General features: G+C 44.8%; 1 protein-coding gene across 4 annotated transcripts in view; it reads right to left on the bottom strand.

Moving 5' to 3' along the window:
* Positions 1-11,873, bottom strand: part of LOC106608927 (echinoderm microtubule-associated protein-like 1) — a 90,085-nt gene that overhangs the window by 37,566 nt on the left and 40,646 nt on the right. For all 4 annotated transcript variants that reach the window (XM_014207439.2, XM_014207284.2, XM_014207194.2 and 1 more), the window contains exon 2: positions 1,323-1,505. In XM_014207439.2, the coding sequence (XP_014062914.1) occupies positions 1,323-1,505 (183 nt within the window). The remainder of the gene's footprint in view (positions 1-1,322; positions 1,506-11,873) is intronic.

Genomic DNA, 11,873 nt, shown 5'->3' with positions numbered 1-11,873 from the left:
AGAGAGCAGAGAGAGAGACAGAGGAAGAGAGAGAGAGCAGGGAGAGAGAGAGCAGAGACAGAGACATCAGAGAGAGAGCAGAGAGAGCGAGAGAGCAGAGAGAGCGAGAGAGCAGAGAGAGAGAGAGAGAGCAGAGAGAGATGACTCATACTAACACAGCTAAAATATGCATCATGTGACTAAATTAATCTACAAAACTAGGTGCACTGAGAATTATGATGTTCTCACAGTTGTTGTCTGTGAATTGTTGCAACATAATATGATTTAGTGTGGGTGTCCGTACATGCTAGAATGAAGGAAAAACCATGCAAGTGTTTCCACAGCATACCACCTCTCACCCACTCTGTGTTAGGGGACTGGAATGGCATGCAGTCTGGAGCACCACCAGCATCAGAATGCTCTCCATTGACCGTGTCACAATAGACACCAGTGTTCAGTAGACACCAGTGCTCAGTAGACACCAGTGTTCAGTAGACACCAGTGTTCAGTAGACACCAGTGTTCAGTAGACACCAGTGTTCAGTAGACACCAGTGTTCAGTAGACACCAGTGTTCAGTAGACACCAGTGCTCAGTAGTATAATGCACATTTTAAGACATCCCTACTTCATTATGTCATAGGTAGAAGGGACATCTGGAAATGTTCACCATACATTAAACACAGTAGGCTCCATAGACACATGGCAGTGCTTGGTAAGGTTACACAAAGCAGGCCATGTTAGAAGGGATAGATCCTACCTGGCTTTCCACCATTGCTTTCTGATGAGGGGGACCTTTTCATCACAGCTGGGTCTACAGCTGTAGATACACAGACCCACAACGACACAGAGTCCAGGAGAGGAGGATGAAAGAGTATCAGAAGTAGAAAGATGGATGGAGAAGAGGAAGAGATGGGACTGGGATGGGTGACTTTCTGTTTTTAAGGTTTCGCATCTATGTGTGTGTCTCTACCTTGTGTGTGTGTGTGTGTGTGTGTGTGTGTGTGTGTGTGTGTGTGTGTCTCTACCTGTGTGTGTGTGTGTGTGTGTGTGTGTGTGTCTCTACCTGTGTGTGTGTGTGTGTGTGTGTGTGTGTGTGTGTGTGTGTGTGTGTGTGTGTGTGTGTGTGTCTACCTGTGTGTGTGTGTGTGTGTGTGTGTGTGTGTGTGTGTCTACCTGTGTGTGTGTGTGTGTCTACGTGTGTGTGTGTGTGTGTGTGTGTGCGTGTGTGTGTGTCTACCTGTGTGTGTGTGTGTGTGTGTGTGTGTGTGTGTGTGTGTGTGTGTATGTGTGTGTGTGTGTGTGTGTCTACGTCTGTGCCTGTATGTGCGTGAATCATCAGTTACCTTTGGTGGGCCCCCTCCTATTGGTCATGGCGTTTTGCTCCTCAGAGATGCTGAGGCGGCGCACCACGTCAGCCAGCGCTGACTTGAGCAGCTGGATCTCGTCCTCCTGCATCTGGACTCGCTGCTCCAGGGAGGCGATGCGGTCCGTCACCTCCATGCTGCTGGCTGCTGACGCGCTGTCATCTGGAGACGGCAGAAACACACACTTATTAGGGTCTGACGCACACACACACACACACACACACACACACACACACACACACACACACACACACACACACGCACGCACGCACGCACGCACACGCACGCACGCACACGCACACACACACACACACGCTCCTAGAGTGTTGTTGCAGTAGTTTCTGTATTGATTATGGCTTTATCTCTGTGTCTTTGAAGTATTTTCGTTTTTAGCGTAGTTAGTACATCTGAGCACCATCCACGGAACATCGGCATCTGATAAATCTACAGAACAGTGATGGCGGTGTCAAATGTATCATGATGCCCCTCACCGTCCGCACCGGCCAAATCAACAGCCCCATTATAGATCCAGCCAGCCACCCTGCGGCCGACAAAACTCTACACACTGTACACAAACGGTCGTCAAGCCTCTGACGCAGCCCACAAGTGTTTTAAATATGCAGTTGACACTGCTGTTGTGGTTTTCCTCCACCCAGACCAAGCCTCTCTTCAAGGTTTTAACAGAGAAACGTTTCCTCCACCCAGACCAAGCCTCTCTTCAAGGTTTTAACAGAGAAACGTTTCCTCCACCCAGACCAAGCCTCTCTTCAAGGTTTTGACAGAGAAACGGCAAAATTCATCCAGTGGTGTTCAGATAACTTTCTTGAAATAAACGTTAAGAAAACAAGAGAAGGAAATCGATTTGAGAAGGAACAGAACTCCACTACCCCCTACGAAGATCAATAGGGAATCAGTCTATAGAGTGAAATTGCAACAGAGAATGTTTTCTTTTACGCAAACTGAACTATTTTAATGTCGACCGCCATATCTTACAAATTTTCTATAAATCTGTTCTGCAGTGTGCTGTCCTTTGGTCTGATATGCATGCTTGGAAACAAGAGAGTGCCAGACCAAGTCAAGCTTCAGCGCTTGATTAAGACGGCGGGGAGGATAATTGGTATAGATCATGAATCAGCCGCCAACCTGCACACAAAACTCATCCTCCTAAAACTTGAAAGTATTTTACAGGATGGTGCTCATCCCCTTCACTCAAAATTCAGTCACAGCAGCAGCCGGACAAGGGGAAAGAGACTTGTTCAAAAGAAAATTAAAACAGATATGGGGACTCTTTTATTCCAACAGCCACTAGGCTGTATAATAAATAGTCTGTTGGTCCCTCGAGTATACAGCATATTACACTTTCACTTTAAATGGGTTGCTATGGCAATTTGAATGAATTATTTTGTGTAGTTTCTGTGTTTTATGTACTTTATTTTTAAGCACATGACCAAATGAATTTCCCCTGGAAAAAGTTGATCTGAGTCACAAAGGGCAAAGGCTTTTGTACAAGACAGCTTTATTCATGAGCTGTCTTGTCTTTCCGTCTGTCTGTCTGTCCATCCGGTCTGTCCTGTCTGTCCTGTCTGTCCTGTCTGTCCTGTCTGTCCTGTCTGTCCTGTCTGTCCTGTCTGTCCTGTCTGTCCATCCGTCAGTTCGTTCAGATGAGGTTGACACCACCACAGTAACCAATCACCCCCACACCCAACCAAAGCCCTCCTCGTGGCCTCCAGCTGCTCCCACTTTAATTCACTTGGCATCCCTGCAGTAATGATTACAGTTGATTAATGCTCCATTGGAGACATAGGCCAGGGTAAGTCTCAATACCGCTTTCCACTGGGCCCATACTGCCTTTCGACATAGGCCTATAATAGGCTACTTTTAGTCATGAAAGTACACTGTGACTGCATGGGTAGATGGATAGATCTGGGAATTAACATCAAGATCAAGGTGGTGTGGTCTTCTTTCATGGCTTGTCCCTTTCGATTTGATAAGCACTACAGTCACCATCTGAGTAGGATTAGATAGGTTCTGCATGCTCCATGGCTCCAGGATCATTGGAGTGTTAACTTAACTTAACAGGTTACACTACAAACGATCTGAACTCACATTAGATTGATTTCCCATTAATGAAAACCAACCATGATGGTAGATTCTAGAAAATTGGCTTTGATGGGAATGAAAGGTGCATAACCCAAATCAATCACGATGACAAATATATCATGAGGAAGACATCGAACTTACTTACTGGGCCTTTAAATATACGATACTCAAACAAAATGGCCACCTAACCCAACGTGAAGGCTTTTTTATTAGACTATAAATGATTCCCTTGATGGAGACCTTCTTTAGATTCAGCTGTAAAGCCAAATCTGCTACTATAGCGGATGTTCTCTAAAGCAGAGTACACAAAGCCCACATCTCAGTGCTATAGCAGCTGCTTGGGGCAATGGAAGCACGGATACAACGACTGCCTGTCACAGCCCTGGTACCCCTGCGATCGGTTAGCCGATTGTACCGCTCACTAAGGTCACCTGGGCTCTCAATGGAATTGACTACTCCCACAGCAGACTGCTCAATAACAGAGAAAATAAGTCAGCCAACGGAATCAGAGTTAACACAAATCGGTGTTCTCCTCCCCGAAAGATGCTCCTTCATGAGGCAGTACCTTAATTAATTGTTTCTCAATATCTGGCCCCCGAACCGATACCGGTCTCAGAGATGATGCCAACCAGTCCCTAAGATGCCAACCAGTCCCTAACATGATGCCAACCAGTCCTTAACATGATGCCTTTCGGTTCCTGACCTGATGCCAACCGGTTCTTGACCTGATGCCAACTAGTTCCTGACCTGATGCCAACCAGTTCCTGACCTGATGCCAACCAGTCCCTGAGATGATGCCAATCAGTCCCAGAGATGATGCCAACCAGTCCCAGAGATGATGCCAACCAGTCCCAGAGATGATGCCAACCAGTTCCTGTGATGATGCCAACCAGTCCCTAAGATGATGCCAACCAGTCCCTAAGATGATGCCAACCAGTTCCTGACATGATGCCAACCAGTTCCTGACATGATGCCAACAAGTTCCTAAGATGATGCCAACCAGTCCCTGAGATGATGCCAACCAGTCCCTGAGATGATGCCAACCAGTTCCTGACATGATGCCAACTAGTTCCTGACATGATGCCAACCAGTTCCTGACATGATGCCAACCAGTTCCTGACATGATGCCAATCACTCCCAGAGATGATGCCAATCACTCCCAGAGATGATGCCAACCAGTTCCCGACATGATGCCAACCAGTTCCCGACATGATGCCAACCAGTTCCTGACATGATGCCAACCAGTTCCTGACATGATGCAAACCAGTTCCTGACATGATGCCAACCAGTTCCTGACATGATGCAAACCAGTTCCTGAGAAGGTTCTCAAGTGCTAATTGCATTGTTAGCTGTCCACAAGGAGGAAGGACCATTGCTTGTCAATCCCTGGTATAGTAAGGACCTTTTCTTGTCAATCCCTGGTACAGGAAGGACCTTTGCTTGTCAATCCCTGGTACAAGGAAGGACCTTTGCTTGTCAATCCCTGGTACAGGAAGGACCTTTGCTTGTCAATCCCTGGTACAGGAAGGACCTTTGCTTGTCAATCCCTGGTACAGGAAGGACCTTTGCTTGTCAATCCCTGGTACAGGAAGGACCTTTGCTTGTCAATCCCTGGTACAGGAAGGACCTTTGCTTGTCAATCCCTGGTACAGGAAGGACCTTTGCTTGTCATTCCCTGGTATAGGAAAGACCATTGCTTGCCAGAGCCTGGGCCTGGTACCAAAAAGGTTGAGAAACACTGGATCAGAAAGTCATAGGACTGTAGGTTAGAGAAAGAATGCACAAAACATTCTGTTTGTTTTGCCTCAAAGCTGAGACTTTTGTGTAGTGGCTTGTATCTATCTGGTTACCCTCAGTGTCAATACCAATCCATTCAGGATAGATGCTGTCCCAAGAAGTGTCCGACTCAATTAGAGAACCATCCATATAACTGCTCCTCTCTGCTAACACATCTACCTGTCCATCTACATTCCCCCAAATGGCTCTTGATATTCCTCACTGCGATTACCTTTCTCCAAAAATAACCAATGTCGTGACGGGTGAAGGGCCACATGTCTGCTTCTATAAGTGCTCGCTGATCAACCGAGCCTTGGCGGTTCGACCTAAGGCAGCCAGAAGGAAGTAAAGCTCTCTATTTTCTACCACAGACATTTCTGAGTAGATTTTTTTCAGGCCCCTGATGTCATTAATGCTGAACAACATAGCATCTTAACCTCCTCCTTTCCCCCCCATCCATTTCACCAGCTTCAGTCAGCCTCTGACAGATAATAGTTTCATTTATTTATTTTATTTTTCTGACAGGTATAGTTAAAGATGCATCGAGGAGACAGGAATAAAAAAGGGGCTGCTGTGGATGGTGCATGATCAAAGCAGAGTGGGACTCTATTTCTGTCTATGTATCCCCCTGTAATCTCATTAAAAATACAGCTCCTCTGCCTGAGCTATCTATCAATGCTGACTCACTCTGCTTGACTTTATATTAGCCCGGAATGACGGCATCTGAGGTGAGATTGAGATGAAATGAATGAGAAATTAACAAGAAATGAAAGAGAAATGGAAAGGAATCGCCACAGAGGACTCATCTTTGTTGCTTCATAAGATTATCTCAGAATGTTGTCATATTTCTAGATTGTTGCCTCTCTGGGAGAAAATATTAACAGGCCTAGCTGTGTGATTGATATACATTATATTTCCCTTCAGTATGCCGGAGAGGCCAAACAGTAGAGCTCAATTGACTCGTTGAAAAAACGTGACTGTAAGCACTGACATGCAGCAGGGGTCACATGTCTCAGGACCAGTGAGTCACGCTATAGACTCCATTTCCACACAAAATCAATCTGGTGGTCTGGCTTCACTGAAAGCTTAGCCTAACAGATTAGCACAAAGTGCTTTCCAAAAAGGCAGGTTTAATAACCTAAACAAACTGTCTCTCAAATGTAAAATGCTCAAATCGTGGGCTGACACGAGTCTCTACAATCGTTCACTCTCTCAACCTCTCTCTTTTTTTTTCTCAAGGCCATGAACAAAGATCACAATTCATTGACTGGCTTGGAGGATGACACCCAAAGTTCATTATCCTCCAGATTAAATTTGTCTGAATGGTCATTCCCCGATTGAGAATCTGTGAATCATGTCAGATAGAATTGAGTTAAAAACATATTGTAGGGTGGTCTGGGGTTGGTCTGGTGCAGGGATGGGAAACTTTGATAGCGGTGGGGGCCACAAAAAATCTGAACTCATCATGAGGGGAAGCAGTTGCTCACTGGTCTGCATACCCACATGTGCTGGTTTAAATCTAATTTAATGCAATTCTACTCATTTTGCCATGGGGCGGAGATGAACATTTTCTGTGTTACAGCTAATTTCTTGCAATTCTACATTTTTTCCAAAGGGTGGAGGAAAATGTTTACAGGTTTTAATATGATATGTGAGTGAGACTGAAATCAATGCCCCCCAGCAGTAATTCGACCATGATTACTAAGTTTAGATAACTGGCCGATAGACTAACTAACCAATATTAAAAAGATCTAGCTGACATGGCCTAATTGAGTGACTATCAGTGACTGACATAACAAGATAAGAAATAATTACCCATCCCTGGTCTAGTGGGTAACACCATGCACCACCTTTCAGCGCAGATCTGCCCGGTCCCATCGCTAATTAGGCACAAACACTCACATCGTAGTATCCAACCTAATCTAACCCAGCTGTCATTGTGAGGTGGTGGGTCAAATGACAGAGGTGTATTAGCCAATGAGCTGGACAGATTACAGTTTGTCCATTTGACAGAGGTGTATTAGCCAATGAGATGGACACATTACAGTTCGTACATTTGGCAGAGGTATATTAGCCAATGAGATGGACAGATTACAGTTTGTCCATTTGGCTAACGAACGCCCTTGGTTGATCAGCTGGCGCTTAGGTCTTATAAATAGTACGGGGTGGATCAGAGAGGGGCCACACATTTTTTTGATGACCTGTTTAAAAGAGGACAGAAGGAAAGAAAGGAGGACCAGAGGAAGAGATTCTAGATTATCGAGGGGCCCAACTGCCCCCCTGGGACCCCACTACATGTCCCTGGAGGAATACCCAAGAATCCTCCTGACATCAGCCACATCCTTCCTCAGGTCAAACAGCGGTCAACATGTAACAGCATTAGCCCACATGCCCTCCTCCAGTTTTACACCCTGCTGGCTTAGGGTTTCATTAGGGACCGGTCGGTCTGACATAGTCCCCCGTTACCATACTCCCAAGACAAACGTGAGGAAGCCTGGAAATCAAGGCTAGGTCACCTCAGAGATAGACTTTGGTGAATCTGGGGAGATGAAAGAGATAAGTGAAGCATTTTGTGGTGTTTACAAGGTCTGGTTGAAGTGATAGTAGTGCTGAGCTGTTAGTGCTTTTTGAGGTCGGTTCAGTTTCAGTTCGATCTAAAAAAAAGAATCGCGATTTCGGTTTAGAAGATTTTTTTAGACATTAAATGCACTATGTATTATGTGGGTTGAATGCTGTAACAACACAGAATAAACCTATTAACAGAAGCCCCATGATGGTAGTGACTGCCCATTACTGCTGATCACTTATTAACCATCATTTACTCACATTACTTTACTTTAATAAAATATTTCAGTTATTGTGTATATTACATTTGTTTTATTTGATAACTTTATTATTTCATTCCAAGTCATCATCTCATCTCTATAGAGCTGCTGTCTGACTAAATCACTATTTTAGTAGTTCTTCAAAAGTAAATAAGGCATACAGTACTTTTATGACTGCTGAATACCAACTATCGATCACTTAGATAAGGTATTTTCAGGTAGAGATACCTCGTGAAGAAACTTCTCTCTATGTATCGCCTCTTGATCACTCATTCTTCTTTCAGCTACATAGCAGGCGCAAAAGAAACACAGACCGGACAAAATAGTAGCACAATGGATTATGGTAATTCAGATAAAACAAATGGATTTCAAATAATCAAACTGTCTGTCAACTAGTTGTTAAAATAAATAAATGATAACCAACATTTCGGTTAATCGCTCAGCACTAAGGGATACATGAAAACCAAGAGAGGCTGACAGGCTTGGAACCACTTAATTTTAGCACCTGCGGTTGGAGCCAAAAGGCCAAAGCCAGGAAACCCCATTAGCATGCAAAGTGCACCTTGCATGTGCATATATATTAAGACAGCGCTAGGAGCATAATAGGTTGTCCCCTTCTCAACCCATTCTGTCAAACCCCCTCTGCTCTGTCTGTACAAGGTCCCTGGAGAGAGGCAAACACTGGGGAGATGGGTGGACTGACTGCTGTTCTCTATATTTGTATTTTATTTAACTAGACAAGTCAGTTAAACTAGGGTACGCTAGCGTCCTACCTGGCCAACATCCAGTGAAATTGCAGAGCGCCAAATTAAAAAACAGAAATACTCATAAAAATTCAGAAAACATACAAGTGTTATACATAGGTTTAAAGATTAACTTCTTGTGAATCCAACCACGGTGTCAGATTTCAAAAAGGCTTTACGGCGAAAGCAAACCATGTGATTATTTGAGAACAGCGCCCAGTAGACAAATCATTACAAACAGTAACTAGCCAAGTAGAAGAGTTACACAAGTCAGAAATAGAGATAAAATGAATCACTTACCTTTGATGATCTTCATATGGTTGCACTCAGAAGACATTCATTTACTCAATAAATGTTTGTTTTGTTCGATAAAGTCTCTCTTTATATCCAAATACCTCCGTTTTGTTCGCGCGTTTTCTTCAGTAATCCACAGGCTCAAACGCAGTCACAACAGGTAGACAAAAAATCCAAATTGTATCCGTAAAGTTCATAGAAACATGTCAAACGATGTTTATATTCAATCCTCAGGTTGTTTTTTTCCTAAATAATCGATAATATTTCAACCGGACAATAACGTTGTCAATATAAAAGGTAAACAAGAAAGGCACGCTCTCGGGATTGCACATGAAAAAGCTCTGTGACACTTTAGGGTCCAGTCATTCAGACTGGTCTTACTCCCTCATTTTTCATAATACAAGCCTGAAACAATTTCTAAAGACTGTTGACATCTAGTGGAAGGCATAGGAACTGCAATTTGAGTCCTAAGTCAATGGATACTGTAATGGCACTGAATAAGATTACCACAAAAATAAAAAAAATCCTACTTGTGGATGGATTTTTCACAGGTTTTTGCCTGCCAAATCAGTTCTGTTATACTCACAGACATTATTTAACAGTTTTGGAAACTTTAGAGTGTTTTCTATCCAAATCTACCAATTATGTGCTTCTGGGCCTGAGAAGCAGGCAGTTTAATTTGGGCACGCTTTTCATCCAAAATTCCGAATGCTGCCCCCTACCCTAGTGAAGTTAAGAACAAATTCTTATTTACAATGACGGCATATGAACAGTGTGTTAACTGCCTTGTTCAGGGGCAGAACAACAGATTTTTACTTTGTCAGCTCGGGGACTTTATCTAGCAACCTTTCGGTTACTGGCCCAATGCTCTAACCACTAGGCTACCTGCAGCCCCGTACTGTAGGCTATAGTCTAACCATCCGATCTCAGAGTTCTGTCAAGCGATCCAGTCTGGCAGTGCTCTCTGAGGCAGAACCCACCACAGCAGCCTCCTTTTCCCCACACGTACACCCACTCCCCCCCCCCCCCACACCCACACACACACCCCGACCCTCCATTCCCCACCAGGCTCAGTGGCACGAGACCAGAGGAGGAACACAGAGGAGACCATAGCATTCCTCTCCAGAACTTCTGTCAAAGAGCAAACAGCCACAATGCAGGCAGAGAATTAAGGAAGGGGATACTGATCCCATCTTGCTCGATGGTTATCACTATATGGGTTGGGTTGGGGGGATAAATTTGTCTATTAACAGGAAATGCACGTTTTATAGGCACTGTGTGAAAAAGCAATCTGGCCTCGTCTGAGAAGAGACATTTATCAGACTGGTATAAAAGCCAACAAGCAAACAAACGAATCTGTACGCCAACCAATTAAACAGGGCTCAAATCATCCCGTTGATTGGTAAAACTAGACACTAACAAAGAAAAGGTACAGCTGGTACCATGTGTTGCAATGGCCGCACAGCGACTGGTAACGGTGCACGATATTGGGATCCTGTCTCTGTCCAGATGAAGAACTCCCTCCCCCCTCTCTACATTCATCATCGCTGCATCCCCTAGCACCCACTCCAAGCCTCGCCCAGGCTCCAGCTTACGGTAAGTTACTCACTCCCTCATAGAACACAGAAAAAAAAAATAGCAGATGCATAGAAAATGAGGCAGCCTTTTTCTGCTGAGTCATCACCAGTCTCTATGGGAGGAGGGTACAGCAGAGACCTGATGGCAATTAAAGACACACGCACACAAACAGCTTATTTAACCTTTATTTAACCAGGCAAGTCAGTTAAGAACAAACTGTTATTTACAACGACAGTCTACCCCAGGCCAAACCCTAACGACGCTGGGCCAATTGTACGCCGCCCTATGGGACTCCCAATCACGGCCGGTTGTGATACAGCCTGGAATCGAACCAGGGTCTGTAGTGACGCCTCTAGCACTGAGATGCAGTGGATTGCTCTACTCTCTGCTTTGACATAATGCTCTTTTCAGTTGGCCGATTGGCCAACCTTTTCTCCCACAAACAAAGGCTTTGTGTACAAATGACAAATGGCAGGGAACTTTGGGCTTATTCAGACAGTGTTGTTGTAAGAGTTGGGATTTACATGGTGTGGAAACCAAATGAGAAGAGAAACACTGGACAGTCAAGGACATTCCAGGCCAGATACAGTGCATGGGACTGATCATATGTCAAGCAGTTGGCTTAGAAGAATGGCCCAGAAATGCAACCTTGTTGACAAAACTATCCTTATAGGGGCACAAGAACAGCATAAAAGCTAAGTAAAACTGAACTAGAAAACTGAACTAGTAAAACTGAACTGGTATTTGAGGGGAAAGACTGATCCGCCAAAAGCTACCTGAATGCTTTTGAAAATGAATTTCTTTAGGGCGTTGCAGCATTGCAGTGTTGCGGCATCACTACAGACCCTGGTTCGATTCCAGGCTGTGCCATTACCAGCCGTGACCGGGAGTCCGTTAGGGCGGCGCACAGTTGGCCCAGCGTCATCCGGGGGGGCTTTACTTGGCTCATCACGCTCTAGCGACTCCTTGTGGCGGGCCAGGTGCCTGCAGGCTGACCTCGGTCGTCAGTTGAACAGTGTTTCCTCCGACACATTGGTGCGGCTGGCTTCCAGGTTAAGCGAGCGGGTGTTAAGAAGAGTGTTTTGAAGGGTCATGTTTCAGAGGACGCATGACTTGACCTTCACCTCTGCCAAGACCGTTGGGGAGTTGTAGCGATGAGCCAAGATTGTAATCATGAAATTGGAGGAGAAAAAGAGGGGGTAAAAAATAAATAA

Source organism: Salmo salar, chromosome ssa01 (genome assembly GCF_905237065.1).
Source record: "Salmo salar chromosome ssa01, Ssal_v3.1, whole genome shotgun sequence".
In the NCBI taxonomy this organism is placed as follows: Eukaryota; Metazoa; Chordata; class Actinopteri; order Salmoniformes; family Salmonidae; genus Salmo; species Salmo salar.
Note: the sequence above shows the minus strand (reverse complement) of the source record. Positions and strands in the feature narration are given on the sequence as shown.